General features: G+C 39.4%; 1 protein-coding gene across 13 annotated transcripts in view; it reads right to left on the minus strand.

Annotated features, from left to right (window-relative positions):
• Positions 1-13,684, minus strand: part of LOC122564919 (formin-binding protein 1) — a 206,934-nt gene that overhangs the window by 25,412 nt on the left and 167,838 nt on the right. For all 13 annotated transcript variants that reach the window (XM_043720393.1, XM_043720401.1, XM_043720399.1 and 10 more), the window contains one exon: positions 1,660-1,778. In XM_043720393.1, the coding sequence (XP_043576328.1) occupies positions 1,660-1,778 (119 nt within the window). The remainder of the gene's footprint in view (positions 1-1,659; positions 1,779-13,684) is intronic.

Below are 13,684 nucleotides of genomic sequence, written 5' to 3' on the forward strand. Positions count from 1 at the left end.
TGAAAAGGGACCAGGACCCAATAAACGTATCAAAGGATACTGAGCAAAGTGAGAGTGGAAATTGCAGAGGCACTGGCAATAATCCTTCAATCTTCATTAGACTCAGAAGAGGTGCCAGGAGACTGGAAAATTGTAAACATCGTGACACTGTTCAAAAAGGTTGTAACAATAAGCCCAGCAATTACAGACCTGTCAGTTTGATTTCAGTTGGCAATGTTGTTAATGTGGTGGATATGGACTTTCAGAGGGCATAGGATATAATGACACGCAACAGACTTTTGAGAAAAACTTTAGCTCATGAAATAAAAGGGAGTAGCAACATGGATACAAAACTGGTTGAGTCAATGGATTTTTTTCACGTGCAAGGAAGGTTTGTAGTGGAATTCCCTGGAGTGTGTATTGTGACCCATGCTTTTCCTAACATATTCTATATGTTCTATGTCCTAACATATTCTATTAGTTATAGATTAATGATTTAGATCCTAATGTGCAGAGGACAATTTCAGAATTTGTAGTTGACAGGCAATTGGAAACATTGTAAACTATAAGGAGGACAGTGCAGGACTTGAAAAGGGTCATAGACACATTGGTGAAGTGGGGGAATGGGTCCAATGAAGGTCAATACAAAGAAATGTGAGGCAATACATTTTGGTAGAATGAACATTGGAAGGAAGATGATATAAAATAAAGCGTACAATTTTAAAGGGGATGCAGGAGCAGAGGGACCTGATGTAAAAATGCAGAGATATTGAAGCTGCCAGGGAAGGATGAGAGAGCAGTTAATAAAATATACAGTATCTTGGTCTTTATTAAAAGGGGTATAGAGTATAGCATGTGGAGGTCTGGGTGCCACACTTTGGGAACAATGTCGGTGCTCGGAGAGACTGCAGAAGAGATTTAAAAGAATGAGTCCAGGGAGAAGAGACTTTAATTGAGGACAGTTGGAGAGGTTGGGACTGTTTTCTTTGAAGAGAGAAAAGCTAAGAAGAAATCTGATATAAGATTTCAGTCGAAAGAGGGCTGGATCAAATAGATAGAGAGAAACCATTACTTTTTGTAAAAGGGCCAAGAATGGAAAGTGAACAGATTTAAAAGGAGGAACATAATTTGCAAAAGAAGCATGATGCCAGAAAAAAAACCTTTTCGCTCAATGATTGGTTCAAGTCTGGAATGCACTGCCTGGAAATATGGTGGAAGCAGGTGCAAATTGAGGTATTGAAGAAGGCATTTGTTAATTATCTGAATAGAAATGATATGCCAAGTATAGGGAAAAGGAAGAATGGCATGAGATCATGATGCTCATTTGGAGAGCTGGTGCAGACATGGGTTAAATCGCCTCCTTCTGTGATTCCGCAAATTCAATTGAAGTACATGGTACACCTGATTTTGAGGTATAAACCGATACACTTCTATGGGAAAAAGTGCTGGAGTAACATGGCAAGAGGACAGATTTAGTTCCATCTAAAACATTATTGCACCAACCTCATCTGTTCTAAAATTTTCAATGTTTCTGACTTATTGATCAGATTCAAACTTCAATCTTACATGACAGTATGCAGCATCACCTTTGAAAACTTCTTCCTTTGTCAATTTACTTATTGCTTCTCATCTCACATTTTACTCTAGAAGCTTTTACTGCAATTAGCAACCATACTGTACCTCTCTCGATCTTGTGCACAATTGTTTACAGCAGTACTCTGCAACTCGTGCATCTCACTTGGTCGTCTTGGTTGATCAGTCCTGACTGGTAAACGACCTTCTACCTCAGCAAGCCAAGCCTGAAATTAATTAGAGGAAAAGAAAATGAAATTAACAAAGTTACTCTTAACAATGGTGACCAAAATTAGTCACACTAAATTTTACACTAGTATCCATCCCTCCCTTCCAGCTCACTAGGCTAGGAGGTGTCACAAAATCAATAAGGGTGGTGGTGGGAGGGATGCCATGTCAATCACATTTCCATTGTTGCTATTTGCCAGTGGCCTTTTAGATTGTGAATGGCCTGTTCTGTTAAGTCAGTTGAGATTCTTAACATACCATTTAGTGGATCTGTTCCCAATGCCATTGAAGTTTTACCACTGGCAGATGAAAACTGTGCAATTTGAAGAGAGTCCTCCTAGAAAAAGCTGGTGGTCACTCTGGAAGTAGTGATGCAATTCTCATCAGGCACTCTGTGGGCCTAAGCACCTTGTTCTCCTCTCTCAACCACCACTCTCCCAAGAGTAACTAGGTTCATGCACACTGAAAGAAATCCCCGCTGCCTTTGCTTGTCTCAGTACTCACCGTGGCTGGGCATGATTGATTGATATGCGCAACCCCTGACCTCAACTATTTTCACTCTGGACCTGCTAAAGTCCCAGCAGTGGTTGCCCACTCCAAATTGAGGTACCTGCCCTCTAATTAGTTGGCAGCCCCTGAAGATCAGGCGTGCACTTACAGGGAACTGACTGCCTGTTCTAAGTGAAGTCTGGTTGTGACGTCTATGGCTGGTGAAGATGGTGTTGCTGACAATACGAACATGCCTATTAGAACAAGGGTAGACCATTAAGATTCTTTAGCGTGTTCTGCTCTTCAATATCATTGCTGATCTGAATGTGGCTTTAACTTCACCTCGTTACTTATGTCCTATACCTTTAGATTCTTCACTAACAAGGAAGTCAATCTATCTCAGCCATAAAAATATTTAATGGAACTGTCTCCATCATTCTCTTGGTGGGGTTAATGCTACCCTGTAAACTCCTAATATACATTTCTGATAGGTTTTTGAATTTTGTGAAAATAACCTGATACGAGGTGCTGCATGTATAACTATAAAAACATCAAGTTTATTTGAAAAAAAACATGATGTCACATGATGCATTTGCATAAGTTATAACTCAAACATTACAGTTCATGCAGAACAAATTTCCCAAATTAAACTAGTCCCACCTGCCTGCGCTTGGCCCATATCCCTCCAAACCTCTTATTCATGTACTTATCCAAATGTCTTTTATATGTTGTAATTGTACCTGCATCCACCACTTACACTAGAAGTTTATTCCACACATGAAACGCAGTGTTAAAAAAAGAGTTGCTCCTCATGTCCTTTTTAAATCTTTCTCCTATCACCTTCCGTGCTTAAGTTGGTTGACATCAGCTGGTATGGCAATAGGGGAACTACAATTAACACATTTCAGTACTCCTGATTTTTGAAGGATTGATGGTGTGATAATTTCAGGCAGATTTTGTGGTGAAATGCAATATTCTTTGTATGCTGCTGCACTCAATATGAATATTCAAGTGGCTGAAAGTTCTTTCCATTAAGAAAGTTAACAGAATTGCCTGTACCATTTTGTAAAGCAACACGGCTACCCAGCTATTGCACCTGGTCCTTAAACAAAACTTCAGTAAAACCATAGGACTTATGCTCATACCAAACATTCCAGCTCTCCTGTAAAGTCAGTCAGTCATTTGACGCATACATATTGTGGAAGCAAGAGAGAAAACAGGGAACTAAAAACCTTGTATCAATAGAAGGGAATTGCCAGAATCTATTATAAAGGATGGGATAAGTAGATACCTAGTTGATAATGATTTGAATGGGCATAGTCAGCATGGATCTGTGAAGGGGAAATCATGTTTAACAAACTTGTAGGAGGTGTTATTTGAAGACATTACTAAAATTTGATAAGAGGAGTTGATGGATGAACCATACTTATATTTTCAGAAGGCATTTGATAAAGTCCCCCACAGGAGCTGGGTTGGAAAAATTAAACCACATGGTATAGGAGGTAATGCACTGGCATGGATGAACGATTGGCAAATAGACAGAAATCACAGAATAAGAATAAATGAGTCATTCTTGCATTAGCACGCTGTGACTAATGGGATACCCTAAGGATTAGTACTAGGCACCAGCTGTTTACGATATACAGCAATGGCTTGGAGTTGGGTACCAAATGTAATATTTCAACATTTGTGAATGATACAAAGTTAACAGGGAACATATTTTGTGAAAAAGATGTACAGCAGTTTCACAGAACGTAGACCAGCACAGCACAAGAATTGGCTCTTTGGCTACCATGTCTATATTGAACATGATGTCATTCTAAACTAATCCCATCTGCCATATTCCTCTAATCTGCCTGTACATGTGTCTATCCACATGCATCTTAACTTTGCTAGCGTATCTGCTTCTACCACCTCCCCCAACAATATGTTTCAGGCACTTACCACCCTTTGTATAAAAAACTTGCCTTGCATGTCTCCTTTAAAATTTTCTCCTCACCTTGAATCTATGCCCCCTAGTATTTGACATTTCTAACCTGAGAAAAAGATTCCAACTATCCACCCTATCCATGCCTCTCATAATTTTATATACTTCTATCAAGTCACCATCAGACTCTGATGTTCTATCAAAAACAATCCAAGTTTGTCAACCTCTCCTTATAGATGATACACTCTAATCCAGGCAATATCCTGGTAAACCTCTTTTGCAACATCTCCAATACCTCCACGTTGTTTCTATAGTGTGGTGACCAGAACTGCACACAATACTCCAAATGTGGTCTAACTGAAGCCTTACACAGCTGCAACATGGTTTGCCAACCTTTATACTCAACACCCGATCAATGAAAGCAAGCTTGCTGCACATCTTCATTACCACCTTATCCACTTATGTTGCCACTTTCAGGGAGCTATGGAATTGCACCCCAAGATCCCTCTTGTATAACAATGCTCCTAAGGACCTGCCATTTTCTGCATATTTTTCTCTTGCATCTAACCTCTTAAAATGCATCACCTCATATTTGTCTGGATTAGACTCCATCTACCATTTCTGTTCCTAACTTTCCAACTTTGACCACCTTCCTCATCATCCACAATACCACCAACTTTCATATCATCTGCAAACTTACTAATTAGACCACCTACATTTTCATCTAAGTCATTTATACATTACAAACAGAGGTCTCAGTGGATCCTTGCGAATCACTGCTGGTCACAGATCTCCGGTCAGAAAAGCACCCCTCCACAACCACACGGTCTATGATCAAGCCAATTTTGTATTCAACTTATCAATCGCAGTGCTTCCCATGTGACTTAAATTTCTGGACCAGCCCCATGAGGGTCCTTGAAAAAATGCTTCAGTGAAGTTCAGGTAGACTACAGCCACTGCCCTACTTTCAATCATTTTAGTCACTTCCTCAAAAAACATGCCTAAACTTGTCCTCCCTTGCATAAATCTATGATGACAATCCCCAATAAGTCAATTCTTTACCAAGTGCGAATAAGAAAGAATCTTCTTCGATTATATCCCCAGCACTGATCTAAGACTCCGTGGCCTATAACTTTCAGGAGTACTTCTTAAACAAAGGAGCAGAGGGTGGAACGGATAGGTGGGAAGGAAGTTAAACCGGGGGGGAAGGGGATAGTTGGGAGGAGAAGTTGGGAGGTGGTGTAGTCCAGGTAGATGTGGGAGTTAGTGGGTGTGAAGTAGATGTAAGTGTTAAGTTGGTTGCCGGAAATGGAGATGAAGAGGTCCTCACATTGTCCTAGATCCCATCATGCCCTTGCAACTTTTCTAAGTTAACGTTTTTTAAGACACCTAAAACCTCCTCTTTAATATTGACATGCCCTAGAAATATCAATATACCCCTCCTTAATGTTATCATCCATATCCTTCTCCTTGGTGCATACAATTGCCAAGTACCCATTAAGAATCTCACCCATATCCTCTGTCTCCATGCATAAATTCCCTCCTTCATTCCTGAGTAGACCTACCCTTTCCCTAGCAACACTCTGGCTCCTAACACATGCATAAAAAGAGGATTTGAGAAAACTTAATGAATGGGCTAGATCATGGTAGATAGAATATAATGTGGGAAAAATGTGAGGTTACTGGCTTCGGTAGGAGAAACTGATGTCTAATATTTCTTAGACGGTAAGAGATTGGAAGGCGTAGATTTATAAAGGGACCTAGTTTCCCTTGTTGTTTAGCCACAGAATGCTAACGTGCAGGTGCAATGAGCTATTAGGAAGACTAATGGAATATTTTCCTTTACTGCAAGAGGATAGGAGCAGTGAAGTCATGCTTTAATTGTATAAAACTTGGTTAGACTGCAACTGGAGTACTGTAGGCAGTTTCGGTTTTCCTATCTGAGGAAAGATATCATTGTTTCAAGGGAGCGCAATGAAGGTTTGCCAGAATTGATCCAGGGATGGCAAGACTGTCCTATGAAGAAAATGTGAGCAAACTGGGCAAGTATTCTCTACGGTTTCGAAGAATGATAGGTGACCTAACTGAAACTTACAAAATACTTAAAAAGGATAAACACCACACATATGTGATCCCTTTCCACCATCAGGATGATCTTAGGGCTCTCTGCTTCTTCCTGGAAGAAAGCCTGAACCATCCCCATCTACCATCACTGTCCTCTGTCTGGCTGAGCTTGTCCTCACTTTGAGCAACTTCCGCTTTAAATCCTCTCGCTTACTTCAGATGAAAGGTATGGCCATGGGCACGCCCACACATTATGCCTGTCTCTTTATGGAGTCTGTCGAACCTTCCCTATTCCAATTCCAATTTCCACTCTACTCTCACCTTCACTTGGTCCATCTCTAACTCTTCCCCAAAATCTGAAGAAGGGTGACTGGATCTAAAATGTTAACCCTGATTTCTTTCAATTGATGCTGCCAGACTTGTTCAGTATTCCAGCAATTTCAACTTTGACTCTTCCTGCCCTTCTTTGATATTTGTTCCCATATCTGGGAATAAACTGGCCACCAACATCCACTACAAACCCCCAATTCCCAGTTACACAGAGTGTACATCTTCACATCTTGCTTCCTGTAAAGACTCCACACTATTCTTCCAGTCTCTTTCACATTTGTTCCAATGATTCTACAGTTTCTCCAAGAGGGCCTATAAAATGTCCACACTCTTTCTCAACGGAGATTCACCACTGCCACGGTTTACAGGGTCCTCAGCCATGTCCGACCCACCTCCCACACTTTGCAGTTTACCATTTCTCTTCCCACCCACAACACTAATACGGTTTTCCTAGTCTTCACTTGCCACTCCATCAGAATGCACATCCAAAGAATGATTAGCTACAACCTCCAGACACTTATTCCTCCCTCGGCCCTTTACAGCATTCCGCAGGTTACATTTGCTCAGGTACACCTTAGTTTACTTGTCCTCCATTCCAAACGCCTCCCCACCCGCAATGGCACCCTCCCATGCAATTGCAGAAGGTGGAACAACTGCCTGTTTACTTTCTCCCTCTTCACTATCAAGGTCCTAGGCTCACCTTTCAGGTGAAGCAGTGCTTTACCTGCACTTCACTCAATTTAGTCCACTGTAATCATTGTTCACAATAAGGTCTCCTCTGCACTGGGGAGGCAAAATGCAGATTGGGCGACTATTTGCAGAACACTTATATTCTGTCTGCAAAAATGACCCTGAGCTTCCTGTTGCCAGCCACTTCAACATACATTGTGTTCCATGGCCAACATCTTGAGTTACTGCAGTGCTCTAGCGATGCTCAACACAAGCTGGAAGAATAGCACTTCATTTTCCTCTTGGAAATGCTGCCAAATCTGCAGAGTTTTTCCAGCTATTTCCATTTTTAGTCCAAGTAAGGGGTTTTCCCTGGTTGGGGAGTCTAGAACCAGGGAACTTAACTTTAAAATAATGGGATTGCCACTTAGGTTTGAGATATGGAGAAACTGTTTTATACAATTGGTCGTGAATCTACGGAACTCTCTACTACTGAGGACCAGTTTTTCAGCATATTCACGATAGAGATTGATAAATTTATGATTATTGGTGTCAAATGGGGCAAGTAAAAGATATTCAGATGTTCAATCAGGCATAACCTTACTGAATGGTGGGGCTGAATGGCCTACTCCTATTCATATGTTCCTATGAAAGTAACAACATAGATTACAAATCAAATTCAACAATTTTAAAGTTTGTTAATTATAAATTAATATATATGATAATTGATGCAATTCAATCATGTTAGAATTGAAACATGAGAATGTCTTTTACTTGTACATAATTTGAATTTCGTGTTGAGGATCAGAAATTGTTGATCGATCTAAGGCTTGGGGGAAACAGGGTCACACTATTCGAGCTCTCATGCTTGAAGCCACATGAGGTGAGGCTACTGTGGATGAAGATGATGTTCAGCTAAACAAGCTTAGTCAATTTTGTAAAACAGATAGTCTTAACACAATATGGAAGATTGGCAGTCCTCTTTGGGTACAATAATCAACATTTTTCTTTAACTCCCAACTTTGAAACAGCATCACTGCACATTATTCAGCTGAGGCCTTGAAATGAATTTGCAGATATACTTATTAAAAGTTTTGAGAATTTCAGTTAACTATACAATTAAAACAGAAACTGAAATACAATTGTTCAACATTTAAAACCAGAAACATTTGATCAAGTTTTCAGCAGTTACCTTTCATTTCAACCAAGAATTTATCTGTTTTATCTAATTCCACAAGCTGACTAATCTGCTCGGTGTGTATGGCATTTTTTGTTTCAATCTAAGATTTAACTTTGGTGTTTCATTTCCTTTCTGGAAACCAATCAAGCAGTCTAAATTGATTTAATTTTTAGCCTAAGCTGATCAGTGAGGTGACCTACATCTAGACTGAATTTTACTGTAATGTGCGTAAATTGAAACATTTGTTTAATTCTTCTGCACATAAATTTGGTAGGGCTTTTATGATGCAGTTGTAATGTCCCTACCTCTGAATCAGGAAGTCCAATTTCAAATCCCACTCGCTACAGAGGTGTGTAGTAGCATAACTGAACAGGTTAATGAGAATGTTTCTATAATATTTTGGTTAGTTTCTTTTCCCGTTCTAAACGGAGGGGTCAAACTTGCACTTTACAGACACCAGGGGACACAATAATATTGAATTATAATCCTGGGGCCTGATTCAATGTAAAATGTGTTTACAGGCCAAGTTTTGAGCTTGCTATCTTTCTGTAAGTAACTATTTAACTGTTGGTACTTGGTGTCTGACTTAATTCCTAGAACTCGGAATTCTTGACTGTGAATCTTGGTACCAGATGTGTAGGAATGGCTTGAACTGATGGCCTAAATTTTGCCTCCCTCCCTCTGGTGAAGCACCTGTCAACTACATATTTCATCTCAGTTGCACAATGAAGATTGTGGAGATAATCTTGGTTTGTTAAGCCTGGCACCAATGTTTGTCAACATGTTATTTTAATGAACTGGAAGTACTCAACCTTCTCCCCATTTCTACTGAAAATGTGACTTTGATTGGGATAAGACACTTTCAGTACCTCAAACAAGTAACTGTTTACATTTGATCTTAATGTCATTCGTTAACAGAATTTTTGACTATAGAAAATATTGGTGACAAGCCTAAATATGTTCTCACCTAAAAGCCAATGAAATTAGATTTTCGCTCCCTCATCTGAAAAGTGCTGAGGCCAGCTATATCACTGTCCTGTTGAAGACCAGTTTATTCAGCACAAACATGGAATCTTCTCATTTGTATGGTTTGGTACTACACTGCTTGTTCTAGGTTTTAATCTAAAATTAAGAAAAGCAAGTTTCAATCCCTTATAAAGTGCTTAGAAATCACCTACAAAAGACAGATATTTGTCAAGTACTGTTTAAATTTGTTATGGGCAAACTTCCACAGTTGTTCAGTGCTTTTCCTAATGAGTAGGCAATGATAAGCAATTTTATGATGGCTAAAATTGACAACATTTGGCAGTATGGATAAAGTGATGGTTCAGTGTTTTTTTGATAAACTAACTAACTGCCGAATTAGTGGTCAGGGGATTATAATGGTTGTTGTGTGTCATCTGAATTGTATTGTGTCATCTGAATTGTATTGTAAGTAGATCTCAGCACACATAATATTTTATGTCCAGTTGCACTAGTAATCTTAATAAAAATAAATGTTTACCATCAGGGATTAAAAATTAACACAGCCTAATAATCATCTTGTTTATTATTTAGTTCTGGTTTGGATTTCCCATGTCTCACACAGCTGAAATGTTAATTTGTACAATCAAGAAAACATAAATCAAAAACAGTAAGTGAGGTTCAATAGTGGACAAATAAATGCTGTTCCGAACAGAGTCACAGAGATCACCAATACCCAGGATTGATGATCTCTCAGTTGTGCAAAGTTGGCTAATCTTGTTCACTGTTGTATAGGCAATCCGGTTGACTTGAACATTCTGAGCTAAGATGGGGGACTAATTAAATAATTGCTACAACATAGAGATTCCTGATGGAAACTGTGTGCAAGTGAATACGTGCAAGGACAATAACAAATACCTGTACAGCATCTCTAAATGTAATAAAATGTTCTAAGTCTCTTCACTGTAGGCATTATAAAACAAAACATAATACCGAGCAACACAGCAAGGTATTAAGTTAGATGACCAAAAGCTTGGTCAAAATGAAGGTTTTGAGAAATGAGGAAGAGACGTGGAGATGTGTAGGAGTAGGAATTCAGACCTTAGGAACGGAGCAATTGGAGATGCAAACACTGATATAGAAATGATTAAAATTGGGATTGTACAAAAAGGCAAGGAATAAATGAACATAGATATCTGAGCCAGTGAAAAGTGTAGTGACAGGGCAAGAGACTTGGCGCATGTTAGGACATCGACAGAGTTCTTGATGACCTCTAGTTGATAGAAACAAAAAAACAAACTACAGATGCTGGAATCCAAGGTAGACAAGCAAGAGGCTGAAGAAGGGTTACACCCGAAACATTGACTTCTCCACCTCCTGTTGCTACCTGGCTTGCTGTCTTCTTCCAGCCTCCTGCTTGTCTACTCTAGTTAATAGAAGGCAGAACACGGGAGACCATCCAAGAATGTGCTGAAATAGTCAAAACTAGAGATAGTAAAGTAACAAAGAAACAAATTAGAGTTTTAGTTGTGGGTGAGTGGATGCAAGGGCAAAGTCAGGCAATATTATGTGGGTGGGAATAGGTTCAATGAAGACCAGTGCTACAGAGGAAGGAGTAAGCAAGTCCTTGTGATAGTGCAAATAACTGGAGAGATTGTGGCTCTGTTGTGCTCCATGAACCAACTTAAGCTAATTTCTATGCTCATGTCAGAATAAGGGTCAACTGATTGAGGTATTGGTGGATAGTCAGAATGCATAGAATTGGACTATTCTATGAAACAGAAGGGGAGAAACAGGAAAGCAAATATACGTAACAAATCATTCACACATGTCCTAATAAAAAAATACATTTACCGTTTTTCTTCTATATTCTGCACAGAGCAGAAGCATTTTTAGACATTTTAAACAAAGTTATTGATAAAGCAGCAATATCATGTTTCAGGGCATTAATGTGCAGTACCAGCAGCTCATCTACATAGTTTAAAATTTTAGCTTTACACAATATTTAACCTGAAGGAAGATCAAATGAAGGAACAGTTCAGCTAACATCTAAATCATTAAAACTTTGGATCATTCAACACAGGAAGGAGGCAACCAATTGGTCTACCATTAGAAAGAGCAAAGCAATTAGGAACACTAGTCCTTGGGAAAAGCTTGCAAAACTATCAAATATATTTTCAATTCCTCATTAAATGGAATTTGTTCTGCAAATCTCCTCTCTCACTTCTGGATCGTTAGCCAATTACTTTAAAACCATTTCCAGTCATAAGTAGGTTTAGTATCTTAAGCAAACATTGGAGTTCGGTTTCCCTAGCTATATTGCTAAGTTCTAAGTTTTCAATGTCCCAGACAAAATTGAATCCTCAACCACTGTCATCAAAACAGATTATTCAGCCAGGCAACTTGTTATCTGTGAGAACTGTGGAAGTGTCCCTACCTCTGGATCAGTACTCAAGTCCTACCTGTCCCAGAAATAACAATAATTGTAACACCACTGAACAGGTTAACCAGAAATTTAAAAACAATTCATTTGTGGGATATGGACATCGCTGGCTCGCTAGCATTTATTGTTCATCTCTAGTTGTCCTTGTGAAGGTGATGGTGAGCTGTTTTCTTGAACTGCTGCAGTCCACATGCTGTAGGTTGACCCACAATGCCCTTGGGAGGGAATTCCAGGATTTTAACCTAGTAACACGAATGAATGATAATATAGTTCCAACTCAAGATGGTGAGTGTTTTGGAGGGGAACTTGCAGGTGATACTGTTCTCATGTATCTGCTGCCCTTGTCCTTCTAGATGGAAGGACTGGTAGTGGGTTTGGAAGTTGTCTAACAATCTGCAGTGCAGCGCCATGGGTGGCACGGTGGCTCAGTGGTTAGTATTGCTGCCTCACATCGCAGGGATCAGAGTTAAACTCCTATGTGGAGTTTGCACATTCTGTGTCTGCATGGGTTTCCTCCAGGTGCTCCAGTTTCCTCCCACAATCCAAAGATGTGCAGGTCAGGTGAATTAGCCATGCTAAATTGCCCATAATGTTAGGTACATTAGTGAGGGGTAAATATGGGGTAGGGGAATCAGTATGGGTGGGTTGCTCTTTGGAGGGTCGGTGTGGACTTGGGCCAAATGGCCTGTTTCCATACTGTAGGGAATCTAATCTAATCTTGTAGTGGAGGAAGTGGATGCAGTACCAATCAAATGGACCACTTTGCCCTGGATAGTGTCAAGCCTCTTGAATGTTGTTGGGGCTGCACCCACCCAGGCAAATGGGGAGTATTTTACCACACACCTGATTTGTGCCTTGTAGATTTTGAACAGGCTTTGGGGAGCAGGAAGTAGGTTACTGCAGTACTCCTAGCCTCTGACCTGCTCTTGTATTCACTGTGTACATGTGACAAATACAGTTGAGTTTCTGGTCAATGGTAATCCCCAGGATGTTGATATTACCTACATTAACAGCAATAACTTATTTTTAAAGAAGCCTTTTCTAGTGTAATCTTAGAATGCTTTGACACATGATCCTCAAGTATCAGGGGCAAGAGCTTTGTAATCATTTTGTTGGAATATGGGAAATCACAGAAGCTTATAGATTATGAGAGAGAGATGGTTAAGCCTGAGGATCAAAAGCAATGAAAACCTTCTAAATTAATAACTAGATCTCAGTGGAGCACATTAAGTTTAAGGGCGGCTCAGGATCTTAATATAAATTTACATGGCAAACGTGCTCATGTTCGACAACTATGATTGTGGTAAGGCTTTTTTTTTCTGATAACAGTTTGATGGCTATAACCTTTTTCTATATACGTTTAACATAATTAATTCACACATTTTTAATAAATAAAGAGAAGAATTAGTTTTCAATTATTTTACAACATGGAACAGTCATTTTTACAACTTCAATACATGTAACTTAGCAGCCTTGTTTTAAATATGGCAGTTCCCACCACTGAATACAAATATTGGTCAGCAGTGCTTAAATAATAACATAGTCCAACATGCAACATTTTAATAATTTAGAACAAAATCCTCGTGTAATCTTAGTCTGGGGTAATTTCATGCCACAAGTTTATTTATTTTCCTTGGCTCAGATTCGATTGTGTGCAAGATGGACAAGTTAGCAAGGTACTTCACTTTATTCACTTCTAATAGTTGACCACTGTATGGCATTCAGAGAATACAACAATGCCCTTCCAATCTTGTTTACTGACAAGGAGGATACAATGATGATTGTTAAATAAAAGGATTTTAGCTAGAATTAATGGAGGTCATGGGGTCTCTTATCAGCT

The sequence above is a fragment of the Chiloscyllium plagiosum genome, chromosome 30, assembly GCF_004010195.1.
Source record: "Chiloscyllium plagiosum isolate BGI_BamShark_2017 chromosome 30, ASM401019v2, whole genome shotgun sequence".
Classification (NCBI taxonomy): Eukaryota; Metazoa; Chordata; class Chondrichthyes; order Orectolobiformes; family Hemiscylliidae; genus Chiloscyllium; species Chiloscyllium plagiosum.